At 40.2% G+C, this 26,737-nt stretch overlaps 1 protein-coding gene and 1 pseudogene across 2 annotated transcripts; both read left to right on the top strand.

Annotated features, from left to right (window-relative positions):
• Positions 1-335: 335 nt before the first annotated feature.
• USP30 (ubiquitin specific peptidase 30) lies at positions 336-26,306 on the top strand. Of its 2 annotated transcripts, none has more exons than XM_006922160.3 (13): positions 336-525; positions 3,679-3,788; positions 4,924-5,106; positions 10,345-10,448; positions 15,347-15,445; positions 16,003-16,045; positions 17,361-17,455; positions 20,697-20,756; positions 21,265-21,351; positions 21,987-22,067; positions 22,159-22,378; positions 24,060-24,180; positions 24,738-26,306. In XM_006922160.3, the coding sequence occupies exons 1-13, from the start codon at positions 443-445 to the stop codon at positions 25,000-25,002; spliced, it is 1,551 nt and encodes a 516-aa protein (XP_006922222.1). In that variant the 5' UTR covers positions 336-442; the 3' UTR covers positions 25,003-26,306. The 2 variants fall into 2 exon arrangements, with proteins under 2 accessions (XP_006922222.1, XP_006922221.1); XM_006922159.3 differs by having other exon boundaries at positions 338-525; positions 16,000-16,045; positions 24,738-25,478.
• On the top strand, positions 16,899-17,017 carry LOC112471395 (annotated as a pseudogene).
• Positions 26,307-26,737: the final 431 nt, after the last annotated feature.

Raw genomic sequence — 26,737 nt, 5'->3', positions numbered from 1 at the left:
TCTGAGGCCTGATCCCGCTTTCCGGTAGGGGCTGCCCTCTTCACACCAAAAATTAAAATGACACAAGGTTCTTCCTGGAAGTGATATATCTATATTTTATGAACGAAGCCCTGGCAAAACCTGAAAACAAAAAGCCCTGTGCCGTAGGGCTTCCCTTGGCAACCGACGCCAGCACCCATTGCTAAGAGGGGCGGGGACTAGGGGGAGAGCAGAGAGAACAACAAGGATGTGGTCCGTCGGCTTCTCCTCACCGGCGGAGGTTGCTTCCGGTCCTCCCAGGAGCCCGTCCATCGGCCAACTGTCCCCCTAGGAACTTGTTCTTTAACCGCGAGTTCCGCCGCCTCAGAAGCCCTAGGAGACTCCGGTCAATTCTCGGTGATAGTGGCGGGGGCTGCGGCGGCGGGGACAGCGGTGGCGGGGGCGGGCCTCCCTCGCGGCCGCAATGCTGAGCTGCCGGGCTCAGGAGGCAGTGAGCGCGGCCGACAGGGCCATTCAGCGCTTTCTGCAAACCGGGGCGGCAGTCAGGTGAGCTTTGCGGGGCGGGGCGGCCAGAGAGGCCCGGACCTGGGTCCACAGCTTTGGCCTGCGGCTTCCTTTTCACGCCCCAGTCAGGGTCCCCAGGGCCGGAGCGAACATTCTGGAGGCTTTTGCGTCCTGCAGGATTGAAAGTCCAGCCCCTGAGGCCGGGGCGAGGGGGGGAGGGAGGGACGACGGGCCTCTAGAGCTTCCAGGTCTTTGGCAACGCCAATTCTGTATGCACTCCCCGGTGCTGCTAGTGGCCCCAATTCTATCAGCGTGCCCCACGCTGCTCTGCCAGGGCCTTCTCTAATCCTGTCATTGTTCCCAGAGCTTCCAGGGACCCTCAGGCTTGTCAAGGCCCAGAATTCTGTCATGCCTCTCGGACCTCTCAGTGCTTTGCAGGCCTTTCAAGACCCCTTAATCCTTTCAGGAAACCCCCAATCCTTATAGGCTTCCAGTCATGTCTGTTCCTGGCCTGCCTGGGTTCCCCAGTCTTGCCATGCTTCTCAATCCTGTAAAGTGCCCTGGGCTTGCTAGCACCATCCCTCTCCTCTCCCCCTCCCCTTATATTGTCAGTACCTCTCTCCCAGTTTTGCCAGGGATTCCCTACTCTGTATGAGTCCCCAATCTTATTAGCGACTCATTATCTTGCAATAGTTAAACCAGTCAGGACCCCTTTATCTGCTAAAACTCCCAGTCCTGCTAAGGTCCTCCATTCCTCCTAGTGTCCCCCAATAGTATTGTCCCTAGTCCTGTCAGAGCCCCTATTTCTCTCCTCTTATGCACCCTCCCATGGGCTTCAGGCTTCAGAGCTGGCCACTGCACCTCCATTATTGTCCCTAAATGACTGAGACCTGTTGTTCAGGTCAGCTTCCTTCCTTTGGAACTGGAGCAAGTCTAGGGCTTATTATCCCAGGGCTGGAAGCCATCAGTGGCTGTCCTGTCCTGTGCCCCCATTCTGTAGAGGGGAAATGGGCCTTGAGACAGCCTTGCCAATGGTCCTACAACTACCTGATGGGAGAGCTGCGGGGAGAAGTCAGATCTTTTCACTCCCAAGCCCCACTACTCTCCTCATGTCATTTTGCAGAGGAGTGGCATTTCCAGAGTTACCACTTGCTCTTGGATTTTTTTGTCCATGCCTTGCTAGGAACATGGGAAAGCCCTTTCCCTCAACCCTTTGACACTCTGTTCTTTAGTTTTCTTCATAAGCTTTGTGGTTTTAAGCTCAGACTTGGCAGCTTGACAGGCAAAAGTTCACATTAATGCTACTTCATGCACTTTGACCAAATTGGCTACATCTTGAGAGCTTGTTTGGAGGTTCTAGCAGGGGAGTGCAGCTACTCATATACACTTGATGAAGAACGGTCCTCTCCTCTATGGGAGAAGGTTCTCCTTTTAGACCGAGTGCGCAGCTTCAGGAGGGATGCACGTGGAGCAGTGAGGGAAGGAGAAGACACTTGCCTAGCCAGCCAGATCAGTTGAATCAACTCTGGTGATCAGTGGGGTGACAGATGTCTCACATCCAAGTTGGCTACATCTTTTAGTTTCCTTATTTATAAAAGTGGAGATGATAATGGAACCTACTTCCATGGGATTGTTTTGAGAATGAGCTAAGCTTATCACAGTGCCTGACATAGAGTATGCACCCTGAAATATTAGTGTTTGATTAGGGGATTTGAGAGCATATATAGAGTGCTTTAGCCTTTCAGTGATGGCCCTTTTTAACCTTTCCAGGCACTTTTGTGACTACACCTGTTGTGTAAAAGCACAGTGATGCATTAAGAAACTTCAAGTGTAACTTTCATGAGATTATAATACTTAATAATCATAGTAGCTAACATTTACTAAGCTCTTACTATGCACCCTATGCATTAGCGCTTATTTAATCCTCACAACAACCCTGTGAGGTAGGTCTCATGATTGTCCATTGTACAGATGAGGAAGCTGAGGTTTAGAGAGTAAAATGATGTCCTAGGGAATAGTGGAGCCAAGATTGAACCAGATTAATGTGATTCCACTTTTTTAACCAAGTGCTGTGCACTGTTGACTCTTGGGGGAACATAGGTTTATTTGAAATTCAGTTATCAATTTTGTATCATATCAATTATGACTCTAGGAAAATGTTCATAGTTGTAAGGTAGAGTTCCTAGTATTGCCAGTGACTCTTCACTAGTTAATGTTGACTGAGCTATGATCAAAACAATATTTACATGATTCGAATATTGAGATATGAATACATTACATGCACATGTATATACACATATCTAACACATATGTAGGTATATATTGCACATAGATACACATGTGGTTTACCTTATTCAGTGGAAATACATAACTTTGTGCAAACACAGTGTTTTAAATTGCTGGTGAAATTTCATTAGTAGTAAAAAACTTCAGTGTTCAAGTCAAATCTCAAATTAAGAATCTTTAATTTCATAAATACTATAAGATCTTTTAATACTATTGTATGTCCCCTCCCCACTTAATAATCTAAAAGATAATTCATTGCTGTATGTTTTTCTCCAGTACCCAGTCATTCAGCAAATATTAGAGAACCTACTATGTGCCAGACATGATCTAGACATTTGGGATATGTCAGTGAGTAAAATAGTTGAAGATACCTGCCCTCGGGGACTTTGCATTCCAGTTGAGTGAAGCAGACAATAAACTAGTGAATAAGTGAAATGTTAGAAGGTGGTAAGTACCATGGTAAAAAGAAAAAGTAGAAACAGGTAAAAGGGACCAGGAATGCAGGTTCTAATAGTTTGTTAGAAGTGAAGGGAAAGTGAAGAGTGAGCCAAGCAGTGATCTGGGGAAAGAGCATACCACACAGAGTGGGCAACAGTGGAAAAGATCGTGGCTGGGGTGGCAGCCAGTGTGGCGGCCAAGTAAGAGGCGGAGTACTTGGCTTCTTCTCCGGGTGAGATGGGACTTTTGGAAAGTTGTGCTGTAACTTAGGTTTTAAATCCTAATGTCTAAATGTGCTGATTTTCAAGACATAATCCTATATATCTTACTGAGTATTATTTTAACTCGAAAATTAGGTATTTGGCGGGCCAGTGGATTATTTTGATAATGTTATTTCTATATACCTAGATCTCTATATATATTTTCTGTGTTTGTGATAATGGAAGACGGTAAACTTATTTTCTTTTTTAGATATAAAGTCATGAAGAACTGGGGTGTTATAGGTGGAATTGCCGCTGCTCTTGCAGCCGGAATATATGTTATTTGGGGTCCCATTACAGAAAGAAAGAAGCGTAGGAAAGGTAAGAATGAGGCATCGTATTATGGTCTGTAGACTTGACCCAAACTGTTATTACCCAAAAACAGTACAAAAAGGGGAGGAGAGGGCATTTTTGGTCTTCTTGTATCTTCAGTTTTGGGACTGTATTTCTTTTAAACAGAAGTTGATTTTAATGACTTCATTATTTTCTATCCTACAGTAAAAAGATTTATATTTCATCCTCTCTAAAAAGTCTTTAGTTTGAGACATGCTTTATAATGAAAATTTCAAGTGGTATAATTGTCTAAGTGTTCTCATTAATATGGCAATTGTGTTTTTCATTAGTACAACAGACCAATTGTGTAATGCATTTGTGGTTTCACTGACTAGCTGCTAGTCACTAGAAAATGTTTAAAGTTAGTTTCTTCATTAATGCAACATCCATTTTCTTATTTTTTAAAATGCCCCCTTTTCTAAATGTTGCTCTACTTATATTGATTAAAAGTCATCAAAAAAAGGGGGGGAGGGGAATAAATGTAGCAAAATGTTGATCATTGTTAAATCTAGGAATGGTTATAATTAGGATTTATTATATATCCTCTCACATGTTTGAGAACTTTCATAATAAAAAGTTTTTTAAAATTTCAGCAGAAGAGGGAAGTATTTTGTTGATCTCTTTGCAGAAAGACTGATTAGAATTGGTATAGTGGAGTCTTTCCCACTGATTATAAGAACAAAATCATTGTCCTGGGGAGCAACAACAGAATAATTGTTTTCTTCTATTCTGAGAAACATTGCTTTCTTATCAAAGGAGGGAGGGAAAAATAGAGAGAGAGAATGAGGGAAGGAAAGAGAGAGATGTTACTAAATGTTTTTGTACATTCATTGCAAACCAAACTGTGCCAGACATCATGGTGGGTTTCAAAAGTAACACAGGATGGGGACTTGTCCTTTTATCACTAGAGTTTCCTGAAGGAGCAGTACTAAGACTGGGCCTCAGCATGAACAGAGTACCTGGCCTTCCGTGGATAAGGACTTTCTCACATTGAGATTTCAAATTCAAAGCCACAGTACAGAAATTCCGGGTCACCAAAGGGAAAGAAAAAAAGAGTTGGTCGAATATGATGTGCTGTTCTCTTCTCTGCACCATCCCATCCTACCATCCCCACTTTTTCTAGGGCTCGTGCCTGGCCTTGTCAACTTGGGGAACACCTGCTTCATGAACTCCCTGCTGCAAGGCTTGTCTGCCTGCCCTGCTTTCATCAAGTGGCTGGAAGAGTTCACCACCCAGTACACCAAGGATCAGAAGGAGCCCCCCCCACACCAGTATTTATCCTTAACACTTTTGCATCTCCTGAAAGGTATCTTGCTGGGAATTTAAAGGGGATTCTGTGCATTTTCTAAGCAGCAGCCCAGATGACAGCCAAAGGATAATAGCCTTGGTTTAGAAAAAGATTATACAGATCATTACGGAAAAATAAAAGCACTAATAGATACAAACAGCAATTTTTTAAACTCAAAGATATAACCATCTATTTTACAAATTGTCAGTTTAGTAACAGCTTTTTAGGGAAGAAGAAAATCCACTGCAACATAACCATTTTGATTATAAGAATACTCTGTTTTCAAAAACAAAATTTTTTTTTTTATTAAAAGTATCTCAGCCTAGGAAGTAAGCTAAGTAGCAAGATAAATAATACAAATTGTATTGCAGTAGATACAAAGTATTTAACAAACACTCAAATATTCAACTTGACCATCATCAAAGAAATATAAATAAAATAATAGTGAGGTACCACGTTTTTAATTGTTAGCGAAGGTTGAAAAACAGATCGACACCCCTGATTAGCTGTTGGACGACATGTTCTTACACACTAGTGTGGGTGTAACCGGGATAGCAGTTCGGAACTACACAGTAATAGCTTGCCAAGGGTTCAGTGCCATTTGACCTACTGTAAAGCACACTAGTAAAGTGTGCCTGGGAGTCTGTCTTAATGGAAACAGAAAAGTGGACTGTGCTTTACACTAGACTGAAGTGGAGTTCTAAGAACACACAAGTTTAGGAATGTCTGGATACTGGCCCTGAGCTTAGAGAGTCACAGTATACATGGAATTTTAAGAAGTCATCAATCTAACTTCCTTTTTAAACCACTATTTTTGACTATAGAATTGGTTCCCGCACCCCCCTCTGCCCCCCCCAACATTTGTTAACATCCTGAGGACATTCCACAGAACACAATTTGGGAAATGCTGCCATAGTAGAAACATCTCCAACACCTAGTTATAATGGAAAAGGAATGAAAGAATGTGGTTGTCCAACAGTGGACTGATTAAGCAATCAGTGGAATAGTATACAGCCATTAAGAACATCTTTGTGAAGTTTTTTTATTTTTATTTTTATTTTTATTTTTAAATTGGGGAGAAGGCATAGGTTATTATAATAAGTTTAAAAGAGCAGGATACAAAATATGATATAATTTGACTTCAGTGAAGGAAAAAATTCTACAGATAAAGATTGGACAGAAAAAGACCAAAATGTTAGCCATGGCCATTTTGATATTGTGCAGTTGATAGCTTGGAAACATTTAAAAAAACTACTAAAACTTTCAACAGTAAGCATATATTATTCTCATAGAAAAAGTTGGATTTAAAAATCCTTGGCTAATTATTGCTTCACTGAGGTATTTTCCCATGTGATCTCAGCTTGACACAGAAATCTTTATGAAGCTAGTTCCCCTGTCAGGCAATTTGAAAATAATTTACTGCCCTGTTGAAAAAATACCATTGCAAAGACTGTGGGAAAAGCTGAAATGTTTGCATAGCTGTTATGACACAGGTTTAAGAGTTGTCCTAACTATGCCCGCAGGCCTTCCCTCTCTGACACACGTCACCCAGTGCTGGGAACTGGAGCCATCCATGATCTGCTGCTCCTAGAATATGTGCTCCCTTCTTCACTTCTGCTTTCAGTGTCTTTTGTTTTATTTTATTTATTTTTCAGTGTTTTATTTTGACTTTTAGAAATAATTTTTTGTTATATAAAGTAGTTCATTAATAAATTCTGCTAGTCAAAAATTAAGACATTACAGATAAGGCTAAAGTCCCATTTATTACGACCCCAATCCTGTTCCCCTCCTTCCTTCCCCAAAGTAAAATATAAGTGTATCTTTCCAGACCATTTTCTGAGTACCATAGGAATTATATATTGTTTTGTTTATTCTTTGTATAACCAAATAACAATATGCTGTAGAGGAATGTTCATTTTGGTACATATAACCTCTACCTCGTTCACTTTTTTTTTTGGCACGTTTATTGACCTTATATGTTATCTTCTGTGAATTACTTGCTCGTATCCTTTGCCCATTTAAAGAATCATCCATAACATAACATTTATCATCTTAACCAATTTTAAATATACAACTCTGTAGCATTAAATACATTTACTTTGTTGCGCAGCCATAACCACTGTTCATCTCTAGAATTTTTTGTCATCTCATAATGAAACTCTATATCCAATAAACAACTCCCCGTCCTCTGCTACCCCCAGACCATGGTAACCACTATTCTTTCTATCTCTGTGAATTTGGCTTATATACCTCATTTAAATGGAATCATAGAATATTTATCTTAGCATAATGTTGTCAAGGTTCATCCACCTTCTAGCATGTGTCAGAGTTTCATTCCTTTTTAAGGCTGAATATGAATAATATTTGATTACGTATATATACTACATTTTATCTGTTCATAAGTCAATGAACATTTGGGTTGTTTTCACCTTTTGGCTATTGTAAACAATGCTGCTATGAACATTGTTGTACAAATTTCTATTCAAGTCCCTGCATTTAATTGTTTTTGGTATATACTCAGAAGTGGAATTGCTGGATCAAATGGTAATTCTGTTCAATTTTATGAGGAGCCGCCACTGTTTTCTGTAGTGGCATTACCATTTTACATTACCACCAGCAGTGCACAAAGGGTTTCAATTCTCTACATTCTTACCAACACTTGTCTTTTTGATAACAGCCATTCTAATGGGTGTGAAGTGGTATATTGTGGTTTTGAATTGCATTTCCCTAGTGATAAGTGATATTAAGTATCTTTTCATGTGTTCATTAGTCATTAGTATGTCTTTTCTTTTTTGAGAAGTTCTAAGTCCTTTGTTCATTTTTTTCATACAAAGTGTTTATTTTTTATTGGACTATATTTGACATGCAACATTATGTAAATTTAAGGTGTACAACATGTGAATTTGATAAATTTATATGTGTAATATGATTGCCATTGTAGTGATAACGAATACCTCTATCGTGTAGCATAATTATCATTTCTTTTTAGTAGTTGGGATAATTAAGGTCTAGTCTCTTAGCCAGTTTGATTATAATATGATGTTGTTGTCTATAGGCACTGTACTGGGCATTAGAACTCTAGGGCTTATTTATTACTCATTGTAAGTTTGTACTCTTAAACAACATCTGTTCTACCCCCACTCCCCAGCCCCTGGTAATCACCGTTTTACCTGTTTTTCTGAATTTGGCTTTTTTAGATTCCACTTATGAGTGATAGCATCCAGTATTTGTCTTTCTCTGTCAGAATTATCTCACTTAGCATAATCTCTGTCACATAATAAGTGCTCGAACAATAATAGCTATACTAAAGATGCAGATTCTCGGACTTAATGGATTAGAATCTTTGGGGGCTTATCCTAGGAACAGACATTTTAATAAGTAACTTCCCTTCCTCCAGGTTATTCTGATCCTCACTAAAATTTGAGAACCATTGGTTTCCCTAGAAAACTCTTCCCTCCCTTGTCCACCTGGTGAACATTTTAAAGACTCCCCTCAAATGCTACCTCCTGTATGAAACCTTCCTAGATCAGACCCCTACATCCCTCCTTTGCCCACCTCCCCCTGACCATGCATAGACCTCAACCACAGCATCTGTTACCTTTTTAAAAAATAATTTTTAAATTACATTTGAAATATATTAGTTTCAGGTGTACAACATGGTGATTAGACATTATATAACTTACAAAGTGATCACCCTAATAAATCTAGTGCCCACCTAGTACCCTTTGTTCATTTTTGAACTGTCTGTATTTTTGTTGCTGAGTTTCAGGAGTTCTTTATGTATGCTGGATATCAGTCCCTTATCAGATATGTGATTTGCCAGCCTTATTCATGTTTACAGTTGAGACACCTGTTTACAGTTTAACCATTTGCTTCCAGTGCCTTGTCTTGATAAACAGGCTGTAGTGAACACCTTGTACATGTCCGACATGTACATCAACACATATTTCCCTGGGGTGGATCCTGAGAAAGCGAAATTGCTGGATTGTAGGATATGAAAATTAGTAGACATTGCCAAATGGCCCCACTGCGTTTTAGGCAATATTAGCCTGATGGGGACATTAAAATTTTCCTTGGATGGAAAGAAGCTAACAAAAGGGCTGCTCAGTGGGTGTAGGAGGAAGAAGGAAGGTACAGTTCCTTTCCTAATGTGCTCCCTTTGTTGTGGAGGGTAAAGGTCAGACCTCGCTGTATATTCGCTCTGTAAGACAGGCCTCAGGACTTCTTGGAGCTGGCTGCCAAGGCTGCTGTTTCTCCACAGGTCACCACTCACAAAATTACTGGCCTCGTTCAGACAAGGATGTGGTGGGTGGCAGTATTCAGAACCTTCAGGGTCAGAGCCTGAAGTATTCAAAGGAATCTTTCAGGTTCACTGCTACAAGTCAAAGAGAAGAAACAGGCTGGCTTAGTTTATCTGGGGGGTTGGAACTCCCAGAAACTGTACTGAGATGACAGGTCCCTATATTTTTATCTCCCATACTCTGGTCCAGTGTACTACACTGTGAGATAGAGGATGGTCAAGATCAGGAATCAGCAAACTATGGTCCATTGGCCAAATTTAGCCCATCGCCTGTTTCTGTGAAGTTTTATTGAAACACAGCCATGCCCTTTTGTTTAGTATTGTCTGTGGCTGCTTTTTTGTTACAATGGCAGAATTGAGTAGTTGCTAAAGAGACCCAGGAAGCCTAAAATGTTTACCAACCCCCGATCCAGATGTAATTATAAATTCATAAGCCCATCAAACTTTTATTTTTATTAGGCCCGATTTTACTTACGATTGAAACATAACTATTCAGGCTGCCGCATGTACATTGACGTTTTGCAGTGATAACCAGAAACTTATGCAGACAAATAGAAGTGAAGGCCTTATGGCCGCAGGAGAGAGTCCTGTGGAGAGTAGTTAAGCTATGTGTGTAGAATTGGACTAGATGAGTGTTAAGGGTCCTCCCACCCCTGAGATTGTGAGTTAAAGTCATTTTATTCAATAAGAATCTTACAACAATAAATTTATATTGATGGTAATTCACACAACTGAAGATCAGTTACCTCATTTAAATGCTGCAGCCTTATGAAAAATTATATTCATTCAACAAAGTGCCTCATAGTGTACTAGGTAAGCATTGGGTAAGGTTACAAAGAACGATGAAAGAGCTAGAATTACAAGGTGAATTTTATAGTTCTTAAATTCTTAATTAGCTTGAATATGTTGTATGGTGCTGGAAAATTTAATAATTGTGTCACCTTTTTTGTTTCCAGCTTTATCCTGCCAAGAAGTAACCGATGATGAGGTCTTGGATGCAAGCTGCTTGTTAGATGTCTTAAGAATGTACAGATGGCAGATTTCTTCATTTGAAGAACAGGTGAATACAACATTCAAAACAGGTTTATTTGGAAATCCTTCCCACTAATGAGTTGGGGTCTGAGCTTGCAGTGATGGCTAAAAAACACCTGCATTGTTGCAGAATAAATGCCAGTATTGACCTTGCAGTTGCCTGGCCTTAGTATACATTTCTGTAACATTTTAGGCAGCCTTCATGTTCTGGGCTAGATTATGAGCTTTGTTCCTGCTCTCATGATCAGAGGAGAAATATAGTTCTTTTTCACCCGAGGGATCTAAAGTTAGCAGGATAGAGCATAACCACAGGTGCCAGAAAGCAAAAATCTTTTTAATTCTTGAATGACTTTGTACTTCAGTGGAGTATAGGGACACCTAAGTCCTTTAGAGAGTGGCAGGTGGCTTCACCTTAGAGGCTCAGAGGTTCAGGTGAGACCCTTTTTTGTACAACACCCTCATTAAAAAAAAAAATCAGCTTTCAGAGGCTGGCTTAAAGTTGCCTCAAACAGGAAGCAGCTGTCATATGCATCCTCAGGGCCTTGTTCGAGCCACTTCCACCCCCTTTCCCACAACTACAGCTTCACTGTTTTCTTTGGTTCTGGCCACCCTCCTCCTTCTCCTCCCCAGACCACTATTACCACTGGCAAGTCTGAGGCCAAGGCTGAGAGAGTGAGGTTCTAAGGACAAGAAATTTAGTTTCCAGTGGTACATCCTCACTAGCCAAATTTCCAGGATGGCCTTGTCCAGTTTTGTGTTGGCTACTTCTGCCGCCACCATCCAGACACTGGACCAGAGAAATGGGAGATGGCCTTTCAGCTCCCATAACTGTGGGGCTAAAGTGAAAAGCATTTGAAAGCTCTGGAAAGTGAGGTGAGAAGGCTGTCTAGCTCCCCTTATTTATAAAGATTATCTCTGTTTCCACTTTAATTTGAAGACATATATGCATTTTTTTAAACATGACATCGATGATATCTATACTTTCTTACAATGCTTCTCAATCTATTGTATGTTGAAATGTTTTTCCATTTAGAAAATACTTTTTAAATCCTCCTATAACTGGAATTATTTAGCTGCATTTTTCATTTTCCTGAACTAAGAGTGACTGAATTTAGCCACCAAAAACATAAGATTCTTTTTCTAAGTCCTGCTCTTCTCTTGAGGATTCACTCAAGTCCCAGTTACTCCTGTGATGTATTTCCAACATCTTCAGCCCACAGTGGTCACTGAGCCAGGTAGTGCTGTGCTGTGCGTGGAAAAGAAATAAGGATATCTGTCTTCCTCTTTGAAGGCGTCCAGAGCACTAGCACAGAGCTTTGTCCACATCTATGTTATTATTAAGTCAATCGACAGCAGACTTCCACTATCAACTACTTTTCAGTGTCTTCCTGTAGAGCTGTGGAAGATGCATTGGGCTAAGCACTCACTGCATGTGAATTATATGATTTAATCATCACAACAACCCTGTAAGGAGTTTCTGTTATTATTCCCATTTTGCAGATGAGAACGCTGAGGTCCAGAGAAACGAAGTGATTTGCCCAAAGTCACGTAGCTATTTAAGTGGCAGAGCCAGATTTTGGACCAGTCTTGTGCTGAAATATACAGTTAAGCTCCGCCCTCTTCTGTAGTATAATCTTTTTCTCAAGGCCAAATAGTTATGTGGCTGACTATGACATAATAGGTTTTGGATCTGACTCTATCTGACTCTATCCTGTCTTGGGATTTTTCTCCCTGGTAAACTCCTGGTCATTGCTTCAAGGGCTGGTTCAGATGTCTGCTTTTGAAGGCTCCCTGAGCCTCCCAGGAAGAGCTGATTCTCAGTCTCCTCTGGCTCACTGGTCAGAACAGGGCAATAGCATTGCACTGCTGGATGATAGCTAGGCTGCCACATCTATGCAAGGATTGCAAGTCCTTGGAGGGCAAGAGCCTTGCCTTATTTATCTTTGAATCTCTGTCACTGTCTTGCTAACTACTGTTCCTAGCCTCAGGGATGGGGGGGGGCGTTCATTTATACATGCAGCAAAGATTTAGTGAATGTGTGCCTCTGGCAGGGCGTGGTGAGGGCCTGGGGTTATAGTAGCAAACCTGACTTACTCAAGGTTCCTGCTGTCATAGCTCACACTCTAGTGGAGTTGAAGGCTGAAGACATTAAACAGATAATTTCAAAGTGTGCTAATAGTAAAATAAGCATGATGATGTGACAGAGTGTGAATGTGGGGGGCCTGGGAGCTGGGATCAGAGAAAAGCAGTGGGAGACCACTTTAGATGGGCGAGGCTTTTCTGAAGACTTGGGTTTTTTGCTGAGATCTAAAATCTAAAATGAAGTGAGGCCTGTGAAAGTCTGGGTGCAGAGTGTTCCAGACAGGAACAAGCCAGGCGAAAGCCTTGAGACAGTGATGAGGACACAGTGTTTGGAGGATAATGAGAAGGCCAGCATGGCTAGGGTCAGTGTTGGGGAGAACAGTAGAGGAGAGGGGGTCGCAGACATTGTCAGGGAGCAGACTGGGCAAGGCCTAGGAGGCTGTAGACAGGAGTTGGGCTTCTACTTTGTGTGTAGTTGCGGAGCCACTAGAGCAGTGGTCGCCAACCTTTTTGGCACCAGGGACCGGTGCTCCTATGAGAGTTTAATGCCTGATGATCTGAGGTGGAGCTGAGGCAGTGATGCTAGCACTGGGGAGCAGCTGCAAATACAAATGAAGCTTTGCTAGCTTGCTGCTCACCTCCTGCTATACGGCCTGGTTCCTAACAGGCCATGGACTGGTACTCGTCCGCAGTCTGGGTGTTGGGGACCCCTGCACTAGAGGCTTTGAATAGGGATCCAGTTTTTGTTTGAATAGTGTTGTGGCGCAATCAATTCTAAGACCCACGGAGCCAATCGAGATGAATTATGAGCCTTTGTTAGCCGGCCAGCGATTGACTCTCTACCACACAGTTAGCCGGCCAGCGATTGACTCTCTACCACGCAGGGGTTCGAGGAGATTAGCCTCGAGCTCCCAAAAGAGGCAGTTTATAAAGCCTAGCCACACCCTGGTTAACATCAGACAAGCAAGCAGATTACAGAAGAGTTTATAAAGCCTAGCCACACCCTAGTTAACATCAGACAAGCAGGCAGATTACAGAAGGGAAGTCGGCCGTTAGCATATCTTTGCCCAGAACCACACCCTTAACAATGGGACCACCCTGGTCACTGTGTACAGGAGAGAATGAATGTAGGAGGCCAAGAGGGAAGCAGGGAGGAAAGTCGGGAGGCTGTTACTGCAGACATCCAGGCCAGGGATGGCATGGCTCAGATTGGGGTTGGGGCAGGTGAGATGGGGAGTCCTCCAGAGATTAAGGGTACATTTTGGAAGGAGAGGCTACAGGACAGGACTGCTGCTGAATTGGCTAGGGATGGGGTTAAGTCAGGGAGGGTTGGTGAAGGAGGGTCTCCCTGAGGAGCTGCCATTTCATTGGAGACAGGAAGGATAAGAAGGAAGCAGCCCACTGAAGAGCTGGGTGGAGCTCCTCAGGCGAGAGTGCGTAAAAGACAGGCCCTGGGAGGGGAATCAGCTGGGCGCATTCAAGGAACCAAAAGAGGCCAGGGGAACTAGACCTTTGGTGGTGAGTATGCTGTAGTGTATGCAAGTAGCGAAGTATAATGTTGCACACCTGAAATTCATAACGTTATAAACCGATGTTACCTCGACTTAAAAATAAAACAGAGGGCTAGGGCATAGTGAGGGAGAATTCTAGGGGCTGGATCATATTAGACTTTGGAGACCAGCTAAGATGGCGGGGCGGGGTTTACTGAGCAGTGAAAGCCTTCGGAAGGTTGAAAGTGGAAGAGTAAATAAAGTCATTTGCCTTTGAAAAGATCACTCTGGTGACTTTGTGGAGGGACACTAAGAGCAGAAGCCTAGAGCCCAGTGAGGATGAGTTTCATCAGAGTTCAGGGAAGGAGAGACCTACCCATCCCAGAAGAGTGGTGGCTTTGGCTTTTTGGGAGAGGGATGTTTGCGTTGATCCTTAAAGAGTAGTCCCCTGCCGTATGATACAGCAATTCTATTTCTGGGTATACACCCAAAAGTATTTACAGAAGGGACTTGAACAGATATTTGTACACCCATGTTCATATCAGTATTTGCAATAGCCAGAAGGTGGAAGTAGCTGAAGTGTCTGTCCATCAGTAGATGAATGGATGAACAAACTGGGGCTGTATGTGTGTGTTTATACATATATATGAACATGGATATACACATAATGGAATATACACACACACACAATGGAATATTATTCATCCTTAAAAAGGAAGGAAATTCTGACACATGCTACAACATGGATGAACATTGAAGACATTATGCTAAGTTCAATAAGCCAATCACAAAAAGGACAGATATTGTATGATTCCTTATATGAGGTTCCTAGAGTAGCTGGATTCATAGAGACAGAAAGTAGAATGGTGGTTGCCAGGGCCTAGGAGGGAGCTGGGAAATGAGTTAGTATTTAATGGGTACAGAGTTTCAGTTTGTGAAAATTTAAAAGTTCTGAAGATGTGTGGTGCTTATGGTAGCACAACAATGTGAGTTTACTTAACACTACAGACTGTACACTTAAAAATGATTAAAATAGTAAATTTTGTGTTGTGTATTTTACCTCAATAAAAATAAAAAGTTGTCGGGTGGAGCGGAGGTTCAGGGCCATCTATCTTGAAGCTAAAACAGGCTCAGAGAAGCTGGCAGCCCATCAGCTTTCTTTCCTCCTCTCTCCCCTGTCTAGAATGTCTAGAATGGAACTGTTTCCATTTAACTAGCTGGGCCCCGAGAAGGTGGAAAGCAAATCCTACTTACATTAGCAGGAAGTGGGATGCCTGGTGGTCCACTTGGGGATGGTTCTGATGCCGCCCTGGCTTCCTGGCTCCTCTCTGAAGAATGCTCTGCCCTTTCACAGGATGCTCACGAATTATTCCATGTCATTACCTCATCATTGGAAGATGAGCGGGACCGCCAGCCCCGGGTGACACATTTGTTTGATGTGCATTCCCTGGAGGTAAACTATTAATATTTCGAATACATTCAGTGCATTTGTGCATATTTAATAGGTATAGGGACCACAAGTATAATATTTGTACAACTTTAAACTCACAAGTAAGATTCAGTAACAATCAGCAGTGGGGGCGGGGCTGAGGGAGGTTCTTAAACTGCATCCTTTGCTGACGGTGACTTGAAAGGCTCTTTCAAATGATTCACTGCAATTTGTGTTGGCTTGGAGAAGAAAGAATCTATTTTCTCCCATTTAATACAGGGGAACAAGGAGCCATGGAAATGCGAAATGAATCCTCATTTCCCTGGAACATTATAAAAGTTAACTAGTAAAGGGGGGTGGGAAATATTCTGGAAAGAAGAAATGTGTTTTGATTGCATTTGATGAAAAAATAGGCACGGTAACCAACCAGGGAAGATGGTTAAGATTGCTTTTAGAAACCTCTGTTAACAGTGAATTTTTAGTGGTGCAATCAGAAATTTATAAGATTTAGGAGCGGGGCGAGGGTGTTGAGAGGCTTGTGGTAGATTTTCAGTCTGTTTCTTTTCTTTCCCCTACAGCAGCAGTCAGAAATAACTCCCAAACAAATAACCTGCCGCACAAGAGGTAGTCATTTTCCATTGAACCGTAAATGGGTACTTTTTAGATGCAACAATAATATGCTTTCTTAAAAAAATTTTTTTTTCTGGTGACATCCAGTTCGAACTCTGTACTCGCAAAGGAACTGAGTTTTGGACACAGCTTCTTTAAATTGTTCCCTCGGTGAATATCTTGAATTGTTCCCTCACAGCCTTGCCCTGCTTGGTTTCCTCCAAACGGATGTATTTCTACTTCAAACAAGGGTTTTCTTTTTACCTTCGTGAAGTGATCTTGTGAGGAACTTAAGCTGAAACCGTCATGTCCTCAATGTTTCCACTTTGGCCAGCTTTTACTGCAAATGATCACAGTCCTCCTAAGAAGGAAATGATTTTTTTCTTAAGATTTAAACTTAAGAAAAAAAAAAAAGACATCAATTCCTTTGTGTATTAGTGATAATAAGGAGATTATCTTTTAAGCCCATACTGTGTGCCAGTCACCATAATATCTCATTTAAGCCTCACAACAGCTCTATGAAGTAGATGATACTAGGGATAATGGGACAGATATCCCCATTTCCATCAAACTAAAGTTAAGTGACTTCCCAAGTCACATAACTAATAAGAAGCAAGGCTGGAACAAAGCCCAGGGCTGCCTGACTCTAGGGCATGTGCTTCTAATTAGCATATCACACTGTTTATTACACTAACCCCCATCCAAAAAAAAAAAGTTTTCAGACCTTCCTTATTCTGATGATTTCAGAAGTTTATTCCACTTTATGGAATGTTCACTTATGGTATCCTTTTTTTGATATCTCAAACATTTTAAGCATATGTTTGTAAAAAGACATTACTAAATACGATTTTTAAAAAAAATGTGGTTGGTCTACAGCCATACTACCCTGAACAAGCCCAATCCCATCTAATCTCGGAAACTAAGCAGGGTCTGGCCTGGTTAGTACTTGAATGGGAGACCACCTAGGAAGACCAGGTGCTGTAGGCATAAAAAACAAAAAAAATAAGGGATTGTAAACTGACAAGATCTTTGCAATCTGCAAGATCAACCAAGGGTTGCCTCACCTCAAAAATAATAAATTAAAAATAAAATTTAAAAAAATGTGGCTATACGCATTATATAGAAACCACATTTAACGACCTGTGTAAATTCTCCTGTGAAGGCTTATCTTTTTGATGGAAATTAATAAGAAAAGTTATTTCAATGTACTTTTCAGGAGCATTGGTATCTAAAGAGGGAGTTAACTACCACATACTAAAAAACAGAGTGAATCTTGAGGTTGGTGCCAAAGGGCTGGAGTTTGCATATCAAAAGATGCTTTGCCTTCCAGGGGCACCTCATCCTTCATCCAATCACTGGAAATCTCAGCATCCTTTTCATGGAAGACTTACTAGTAACATGGTCTGCAAACACTGTGAACACCAGGTAAATACAATACCAATATTTGTATTTTGATATGTTCTAGTGAGGTTTTCTTTTAAGATTCATGAAGGATCTAGAGAGTATGGACTGACATTGGTATATGGTATTTATGGTTGCCTGGGCTTGTACACTTAGTGGGCTGATTGCCCCCTTTGGTCAATGCTAACATGTCATCTGATCCTTAGATGGCATCTTCTGTGCCAAGAGCAGCAGACCCATTATGGATTGGCAGGAATTTGAGGCCTAAATTTGGGTCTATAGTGACAGTATACACAACAGATTCTAAGGCTATTGTTTTGTTTTTTTTGCTTTTGAGGTTTTAAAATAATTTTTTATTTGGCATAGTTGCAACATAATGCAAAAATAGAGAATTACAACTCTGACCTCAATTGATTTTAGAATATTTTCATTACCCTCTCTACCAAATCTGTTTCCATTAGTAGTTACTCCCTATTTCTCCTCCCACACTCCCAGCCTTAGACAACCACTAATCTACTTTTTGTCTATATAGATTTGCCTATTTGGGACATTTCCTATAAATGGAATCATATCATTTATGGTTCTTTGCGACTAGCTTCTTTCACTCAGTATAATGTTTTCAGGGTTCATCCATGTTTTAGCATGTATCAGGACTTCATTCCTGTTTAATGCCAAATAATATTCCATTGTATGGATAGATCCCAGTTTGTTTATCTGCTCATCAGTTGATGGCCATTTGGGTTGTTTCCACCTTTTGGCTATTATGTATAATGCTTCTGTGAATATTTATGTACAAGTTTTTGTGTGGGCGTATGTTTTCATTTCTCTTGGAATACCTAGGAATAGAATTGCTGGCTCATGGTAATTCTGTGTTTAACCTGTTAAGGAACTGCCAGACTGATTTCCAAAGTGGCTGCACCATTTTACATTCCCACCAGCAGAGAATGAGGTTTCCAACTTTTCTGTATCCTCACTAATACTTATTATTGACTTTTTAGTTTATAGCCATCCTAATGTGTGTGAAGTGGTATCTCATTGTGGTTTTAATTGTCATTACTCTTCTGACTAATGGTGTTGAATCTTTTTTAAAAAATAAGGTCCATAGATTATAATTCATATGTCTTAAATATCTTTTATAAGTTGCCCATTCATCTCTCTTATTTTTTCCTTGCATTTTATTTGTATTTTAATGCTATTGTAAGTGGAATTTAAAAATATTTTTCTAGTATATAGAAATATAGTTGCTTGTATATTAACCTTGCATCTCGATATCTTACAAAAATTCATTTATTTTGTTGTAGATTCCTTAGAATTTGCTATGTATGTAAATGTCTGTGAAAAGAAAAAATTTTACTTCTTTCTTTCCAATCGTTACGCCTTTTGTTTATTTTTCTTGCCTTATTATTTTGGCTAGGATCTCCAATACAAAGTTGTATGAATGGTAATGGGAGACAGCCTTGACTTGTTTCAAATCTTAAGAAGCAAGTATTTGGTGTTTAATAAATAAGTAGGATATTAGCTTCAGGTTTTATTATACCCCTTTTATTACACTGAGAAAGTTCTATTCCTGGTTTGCTGAGAGTTTTTTTTTTTTTTTTTCATCATGAATAGTGATTGAATTTTGTCAGGCTATTTCGGCATATATTGAGATTTTCATATTTTTCTCTTATTCTGTAACTATGGTGAATTGCAGTGATTAATTTTTCTAATGTTAAACTAGCCTTGTGTTCTGGGATAAACTCTACTTTATTGTGCTGTATTATTCTTTTTATATATTACTGGATTTGGCTTTTTAAATATTTTCCAAAAGATGTTAATGTCAGTGTTTATGAGGACTGTTGGTCTTACAGTTTTATTTGTCATGTCTTTGTTAGGTTTTGTTATAAGGATTGTATTAGTCTCATAAAATAAGCCGGGAGGAGTTTGGACTTTGGTTAATATTGGTATTGTCTCTTTCTTAAATATTTGTTAGAATTTGTTTCTTTTTCTTTCTTTAGTTCTGTTTTTGCTAAATTTCTTTTGAGACTTTGCTTTCAGGCAGATATGTATTAACTATAATGACTCTTATTGTCATGATAAATTGTCCTTTTATCTTTGGTGAGACTCCTTGTCTTGAATTCTATTTTGGGTGACTAGCTTCCATCTAACTTATGTTCTATGATGTATCTCTTTCTGTTCTCTCATTTTCGACCTATCTTTAATTTTGTATTTATAGTGTGGCTTTCGTAGACAGCATATAATTGGGTCTTGCTTTTTTATCCAGCTTGATAATCTGCCTTATAATTGATGTGTTTAGTCCATTTACATTTAATTTAATGTATTTATATGGTTGGATTTAGGTCTTTTCTTTTACCATTTGTTTTCTATTTGTCTGTTTTTGTTGCTCTGTTCCTCCTTTCCTGCATTCTTTTGTATTAATTGAATATTTTTTAGTATTTGTGTTAATTTCTGTTGGCTTTTTAGCTGTACTTTTTTACGTTTTTTTGTGTATGATGACATCGTGCAATTTTAACTTATGGTCCATTTAGAGTTAATATTATATTCTATGTAAAATACAAGAAACTTACAAAGTATAGGTCTATTACCCCATCTTTTGTGATATTTTTCTCATATATGTTATATCTACATTCATTACAAACTCCACAATGCTGTCATAATTTTTGCTTTAAAACAGTTAATGTGCGTTTAAAAGAAAGAATAAGAAAACAATTTTATATTTGCCATTTTCGGTGTTCTTCAGCTTTTGGTAGCTCTCTAGTCATTCAGATACTTTTATTTTGGTCCAGATTTTACCATTGTTATCTAGAGGAGAATTAGTTTAGCCAGGCTGCTCTGCCATGACCAACAGCAGGAACTCTTACCCTATTTTATCATCTGTTTTTTGTAATTAATAAAACATCCACATCTTTCCACATAATCATTCATTCTTCTACTGCACTATTTTTAATACAGTATTCCATTCTGTGGACATTCTGTAATTTATTCATTCCCTAGAAATTTTAAGTATTCACATTTTGCTGTTGTAAATAATGCTGGGTCAGGTACCTTTCCTCATAGTTTCTCCAAGCTGTCCTTTAGTGTCATTGTACTTCTTATGTTACAAGGTTGTTTTTCATGAAATTCGCTTCTAAGTAAGTACATAGTTTCATTATGGTAATGTTGGACATCTGAATACTAAACTGTTTAATGAGCATATATCTTTCCATCTATAAAGCTTTGAACTGAACTTAAGTTTTTTCAGGATTTTATGCAATATTTGTTTCAGAGTCCTGTTCGATTTGATACCTTTGATAGCCTTTCACTAAGTATTCCAGCTGCCACATGGGTATGTATTAATCTTTGGTTTATTTTGGGTCTGTTTCAGAGACATTTAAATTTGAAAGAGTCTTGAGGCATTTGTGTAGCTCAAGTACTATGCATTATTCTGATACATGGTTGGGTGAACCCATCTTAGTTTTAAAATGTGGTACCATGGCTCGATTTGGGGGGAGAAGAAAGTGGACATTTGTTCTCTTCCTGCAGAAAGTTTTAGCTTTTTTGAATACATACACACATACATATTAATCTCAAATTCAAAGATATCTAATATAGTGTGGAAGTCCATAATTGTCTGCAGTGTTATGTCCTCACACCCTTGAATGCATCATAGTAACAAGTCTAGGGTGCTTTGAGCTCTCCATTTGTTTAGGAAGCATCCAGTTGTGTCTGTGAAGCTTTATTGCCTGTATAAGCAAAAAATAAAGCTCTGGGGTTCACGTTGCCATCTGTTAATCATTTTAGTGTAGCTCTCCTTTTGAATTGTAATAATGACTATTTTTCTTCCTGTGCTGTAGGGTCATCCGTTGACCCTAGACCACTGCCTTCACCACTTCATCTCGTCAGAATCAGTGCGGGATGTTGTATGTGACAACTGTACAAAGGTGTGCCTTTAACCCCAAATGTCATCTCCCTCACTGGGCTTTGAGTTCAGATATTGTGCCTCTCGCACCATTATTAGCCCTGAGCTCTTCTATTTACAGAGTATCTTTTCAGCCATAGCCATTCCTACCTAACTTGGTTAGGAAATTGGCAGCCCATGAACCAGATCTCTTACCCTGATGAAAGAGATTTTATCATAGAATGTTTCATCCACAGAATGTTTAAAGTAGAAATTTGAATCCATGGTTTGAGATGGGACAAGCCCTCTCCAATTTGCTATAGTCTCCTCCATTCCTGCCTGTCTCACACCCTGCCTTACCTGTGCTACTTGCCTAACTCCCTAAGCAATTGAATTTTACCCTTTAAATTAAGAGAGACTGTGCGGAACAGAAGTTTTGAAGACACAAAACAAAATAGATTACATGCCAATGTCAGAACCTCTTCATTTCTCTGTCTCCACTGTTACTTAAGGAATAAAACAGTGAAAACCCACAAACAATTGGGCAGCTGAGTTCATTTCAGCAGGTAAAAGTCAAGGACCAATTGAATACAGGTATAACACCCAATTTGACAGGCAGCTCTGTATAGATGTCCTATTTCAAAAATTTTTGCAGAGATGTTGTTTCTCTTATTTCAGATTGAAGCCAAAGGGACATCAAATGGGGAAAATGTGGAACACCAGAGGACCACTTTTGTTAAACAGTTAAAACTAGGGAAGGTGAGCCCAAACCTCGTTGGCTTTGCTTTCAGGGATTCCCTGTGGCCCACTCCTGATACCTGGCACTTTCCGGTTTCCTTCTCACCCACAGCTCCCTCAGTGCTTGTGCATCCACCTCCAGCGGCTCAGTTGGTCCAGCCATGGCACACCCCTGAAGCGGCATGAGCATGTGCAGTTTAATGAATTCCTGATGATGGACATCTATAAGTATCACCTCCTTGGACATAAACCTGGTCAACACAGCCCTAAACTGAACAAGAAGGCAGGGCCTGCGTTGGAACTGCAGGACGGGCCAACTGCCCCCAAAACAGGTGTGTGCCCAAGGAGCTAAGGCACAGAGAAAAGGAAATTGGCATCACCACCTTCTGGAGCCCTTACACCATGAGGGCTTGTCCAGTGGTTGCTTAAATTCTTGAGAATAACAGGATTTGGGGTGAGAGGGGGGAGATTTCTTAAAAGAGATAAAAATTATGTAGTAATGAGATGTATAGTTTTAAAAACTATCATTTTGTTATAAAAAATATAGGAGGAAAAGCTTAAGATTGCTTTCTGATCTTTCGATTAAGCAATAATTGGCTCATAATATTCCAGTGAATTTCTTCTATTTTCCCCCCAATACACAGTCATCTCATTAAACTGGAAATATGGGGAGGAAATGTCCTGGCTAAAGATCACTGAACATCTTCATTGATTTGATATTTCTTGTTTACCGAGTGACTTATTTATCTAGTTCCATTACTGTCTTCATTTGAGATTACTTGTTGAATTAGGTCCCAGTGAAACCAAGGTAGCTCTTATTATTCTCAGTCTTACTGAGGAGAAAATTGAGGACTCAAGAGGTTAAATGATTGGTCCAAGGGCAAACAGCACATGGGAGAACTGGCAATAGAAGGTAGCGTTGGGCAATTTTTTTTTGAGGTATCTTAAATTATACGTTGAGTTCTTTAGGGTTATAGATGGGGAAAACCCACTGACGTTAAGGGCTCTAAGCCTAAACTCACCATTTACATGCTGCTCCCAATCAAGTCAGGACCCTCTTCCCTGCACCCCGGATTTTCCCCACTTAGCACCCCTTACCACTTTTATTCTTTTTTACATCCACCGTTGCATGGCCTGGCAGGATATCTCATTCACAGGGAGACTATTTTGCCTTTTTTCAATGGATCGCTAGATTAATGTCAGGAACAGTTGTGGTGGGTGGTGGGGAGAAGGTTTAGTCCTTGGCCCCTGTTTTAAATCAAGGACCTCTTCACCCTAGTTTCCTTCTCTCCTGGGCAGGATTGCAGGTCTGCTCATGTTCAGAGCATGGTAGCTATGGTTAAAGAGGCCAACAGTGAACTACTTGGTACTTAAATGCCCATACCTATGGCATGTGAAAGGACAAGAAATGTAAATATTTCCTTATTTTATCTATACCCATAAACATTTAACACTGTTACATGTTAGTATTCCTTAGAAGCTGCCAATTAGAGAAGAGAGACTGTTTAGATCAGTGGTTTGCAGCAGGGAGTTTTGCCCTCCAGAGGACATTGGGCAATGACTAGTGACATTTTTGGCTGTCACAACTGAGAGAGGGGTGTTACTGGCATTTAGTAGGTAGAGGCCAGGGATGCTTTTACATATCTTACAATGTACAGGACAGCCCCGAAGACAAAGAATTCTCCATCTCAAATGTCATTAGTGTCAAGGTGGAGAAATACTGGTCAAGGTCAAAATGCCAGTAAATTAGCTACTGTTTAACTGACATGGGTCTTTAGCAAACAGGACTAGGAATCTCAAAGATTCACAAAGCTGTCAAAGTGAACAGTAGACCAGAATTAAAACAGGGACAGAAAGGTAGGAAATTTTATGAATAAACAAAAAGAACACAAAAGGAAATGTTTTTTTCTTTGTAATATTATTGGGTAGTTAAATTTCAAGTAATCAAAAGCATGTTTTGTTTACCCAGAGCCACTGCTAATTTTAATTGCCTCGGGCCTTTTTCTCTTGTAGTTGTGAAACAGCCAGGGGACCCCCAAACCCAAATTTTTATGAATGGCACCTGCTCCCCATCTTTGTTGCCTACCCTGCCAACCCCGATGCCCTTCCCCTTCCCGGTTGTTCCTGACTACAGGTGAGTCACTCTTTGCAGTATTCTTCATTCATTGTAGGCTATTCCTCTTGGTTTCCAAAATAAGCTTTTCACAGAAATGAATGACAATGTAGATTTTTTTTTCCTTTCATTTTAAGGTGGAACTTCACTGTGACTCATTCCTGTTTGTTTTTGTCCAAAATGGAAATCACTTTAAAAATAAAAATTTAAAACTACATAAAATTTCAATATATACGTTATGTGTGCATATGTGTATATATGTGTGAAGGTATGTAGAAATAAAATATAAAGAAGATTTTAAATTTCTTTAAAATTTAAATACCACCTAGAGATCACCAGTTAAATCTTTAAGGTGTTCTACTTGGTAGTTGTGTGTCTGTACATATACTACCCAATATACCTATACTCATAGAATAGACATCTTACCAGTAAATGTCTGTATTTTGATGGTTGTGTAGTATCCAGTTGTATGGATATACCATTGAATCAGTCCCCTGTCAGTGAATTCTAGGATTGTTTTGTTGTTTTTGCCTATAAACTTTATTTGTAAACCACTGGTATTTGTTCCTGTTGTTCAGTTCCTCCACATACCTCTTCCGGCTGATGGCAGTTGTCGTCCATCACGGAGACATGCACTCTGGACACTTCGTGACTTACCGACGGTCCCCACCTTCGGCCAAGAACCCTCTCTCAACCAGCAACCAGTGGCTGTGGATTTCCGATGACACTGTCCGCAAGGCTAGCCTGCAGGAGGTCCTGTCCTCCAGTGCTTACCTGCTGTTCTATGAGCGTGTTCTTTCCAAGATGCAGCACCAGAGTCGGGAATACAAGTCTGAAGAATGACTCTGCCCTGGCCCCAAAGCTAGAGATGACGGCATTGTCCAAACTGTCCAGGAAAGACAAAACCAGACCGTGTGTGTGCGTGTGCGTGTGTGTGTGTGCAAGCAGCCCCACTAGAGTCCTTCAGCTTTCTGGTATGTTCCAAGAGCAGGCTCCACCTGGGAGCCAGTGGCCCCGATTCAAACCAAATCAGGCTCCCTGAACAGCTCTGCTAGTGTGCGTTAGAAGGTGTTATCCTGTTAGGAAAGCATCCATTATGTCTCGAGTGTCTTTTTAACTCACCTGATACAGGTAATTAAAGGAAATCAAACTCCAGAAGCTACCTTTTTTATATTCTAACATGTTAGGTGTTCTTGGAGGGGTGTTAACTTTGTCTAATCCTCTGATGTTTCAGCATAGATCTTTTATTTTTAATAAGCAGGCCCATAAAATTGTTGAGAATTACTGCAATTATTAAAGGCAACAATTTAGAAGAAAAAGTGCCTTTCACTTTCGACCACTTTTGTAGCATGTCCATTATGGAAAATACACATTCTCCAAGAGTCATAGAAACAATTTTGAAAAGCTCTCTTCGAAGTTTCTCAATGGATAGCAAAAGAACAGCTAAAAGATGCCTAAAGAACACCTGCCTTCCCTTTTTGTATGTCTTTTTTAGTCTTTCGATTCTTTATATATAGTAAAAGCTCATCTGCCAAATCTGCCCGTTGGAGAAATTCTTTCACTACTGTCAGTTCTAAGTGAAGCTCTTAACGGTTGCTTTTATCTTTTGTATACTGAACTAAGAGATGCAATTACAGTATATTATAAACCTGTGTGACTAGCCAGAATTGAGCAGTACGTGTGCAATACCTGTGATTCCTCGGCTCTGCAGAAAACCCTTTCTTACACAAAGATCCATTTTAAATTGACAGTTATTCGCATCTATTTATTGCCCATGCAGACCTCTTAAGGTTTACAGATGGGGCTGGGGACTGTAAAAATATAACCCTAACCTGATTTGAGAGCTGAATTTTGAAGGAAGGGCACCAACTGTGCTGCTGCAGTCTCTCTGGACCTGTTTCATTTGTAAAGTGAAGGGTTAGATTTGATGACTGTCAAAGTCCAGCCCTTTCCACAAAAAGGTGTTGAAACATGTAACTACAGCTGACACCTAGTAGTAGTGTCACTTTGTTATAGGTCCATATTCTAAATATTCATTTCCAGTAGCCTAATAGACTGTAGTGAGCATTCTCCTCCCCCTTAAGATAAGTCTCATGAATGGAGCCCAGGCCGAAGGCATTACAGGAGTATCTATATTTTAGCTAGATTTTTTTATTTAAAGAAGATACCAAATTCAAACAGACTCTTCAGAGATAAGATCTGGAATCAGACCTATCCAAAAGGTTACCTAAGATTAAGCTAAGAGCCATGCTTCCTCTGGTGGGGTGAGGTCGCAGACACTTCTAGACAATGCCTCGGTGTCAGCTAAAAGCATAAGAGGCCCAGGTCATCACTGTTCTGCCGGGGCCCAGCATGTATCCTAATCGTGAACTCACTACCAATAGAACATACTGTGAAGGTTCTCCAGGCCATGAACATCATGGTAAAAGGAGCAGCTTGAAGCTTCTGATGCATTCATTGCTGCTGTCCCTTCGTGATTCCGTTGCAGACCCTGGCTTTGATGTTGAAATGAGTGTGCCTGGTTTACCTGAGTTTGATGGAACAAATACCCAATTGTGTGACCTTAAAATGCATTGCA

This window comes from Pteropus alecto, unplaced genomic scaffold, assembly GCF_000325575.1.
Source record: "Pteropus alecto unplaced genomic scaffold, ASM32557v1 scaffold259, whole genome shotgun sequence".
NCBI classification, from domain to species: domain Eukaryota; kingdom Metazoa; phylum Chordata; class Mammalia; order Chiroptera; family Pteropodidae; genus Pteropus; species Pteropus alecto.
This window is presented reverse-complemented; position numbering and strand designations above follow the sequence as displayed.

Bases quoted from the DNA above. Each gene is read 5' to 3' on its own strand.
- USP30 (XM_006922159.3), top strand. From the start codon at position 443: ATGCTGAGCTGCCGGGCTCAGGAGGCAGTGAGCGCGGCCGACAGGGCC. The intron at 3,789-4,923 runs GTAAGAATGAGG...CACTTTTTCTAG, and splicing joins AAGAAAGAAGCGTAGGAAAG to GGCTCGTGCCTGGCCTTGTC. The intron at 17,456-20,696 runs GTAAATACAATA...TATTTGTTTCAG, and splicing joins GCAAACACTGTGAACACCAG to AGTCCTGTTCGATTTGATAC.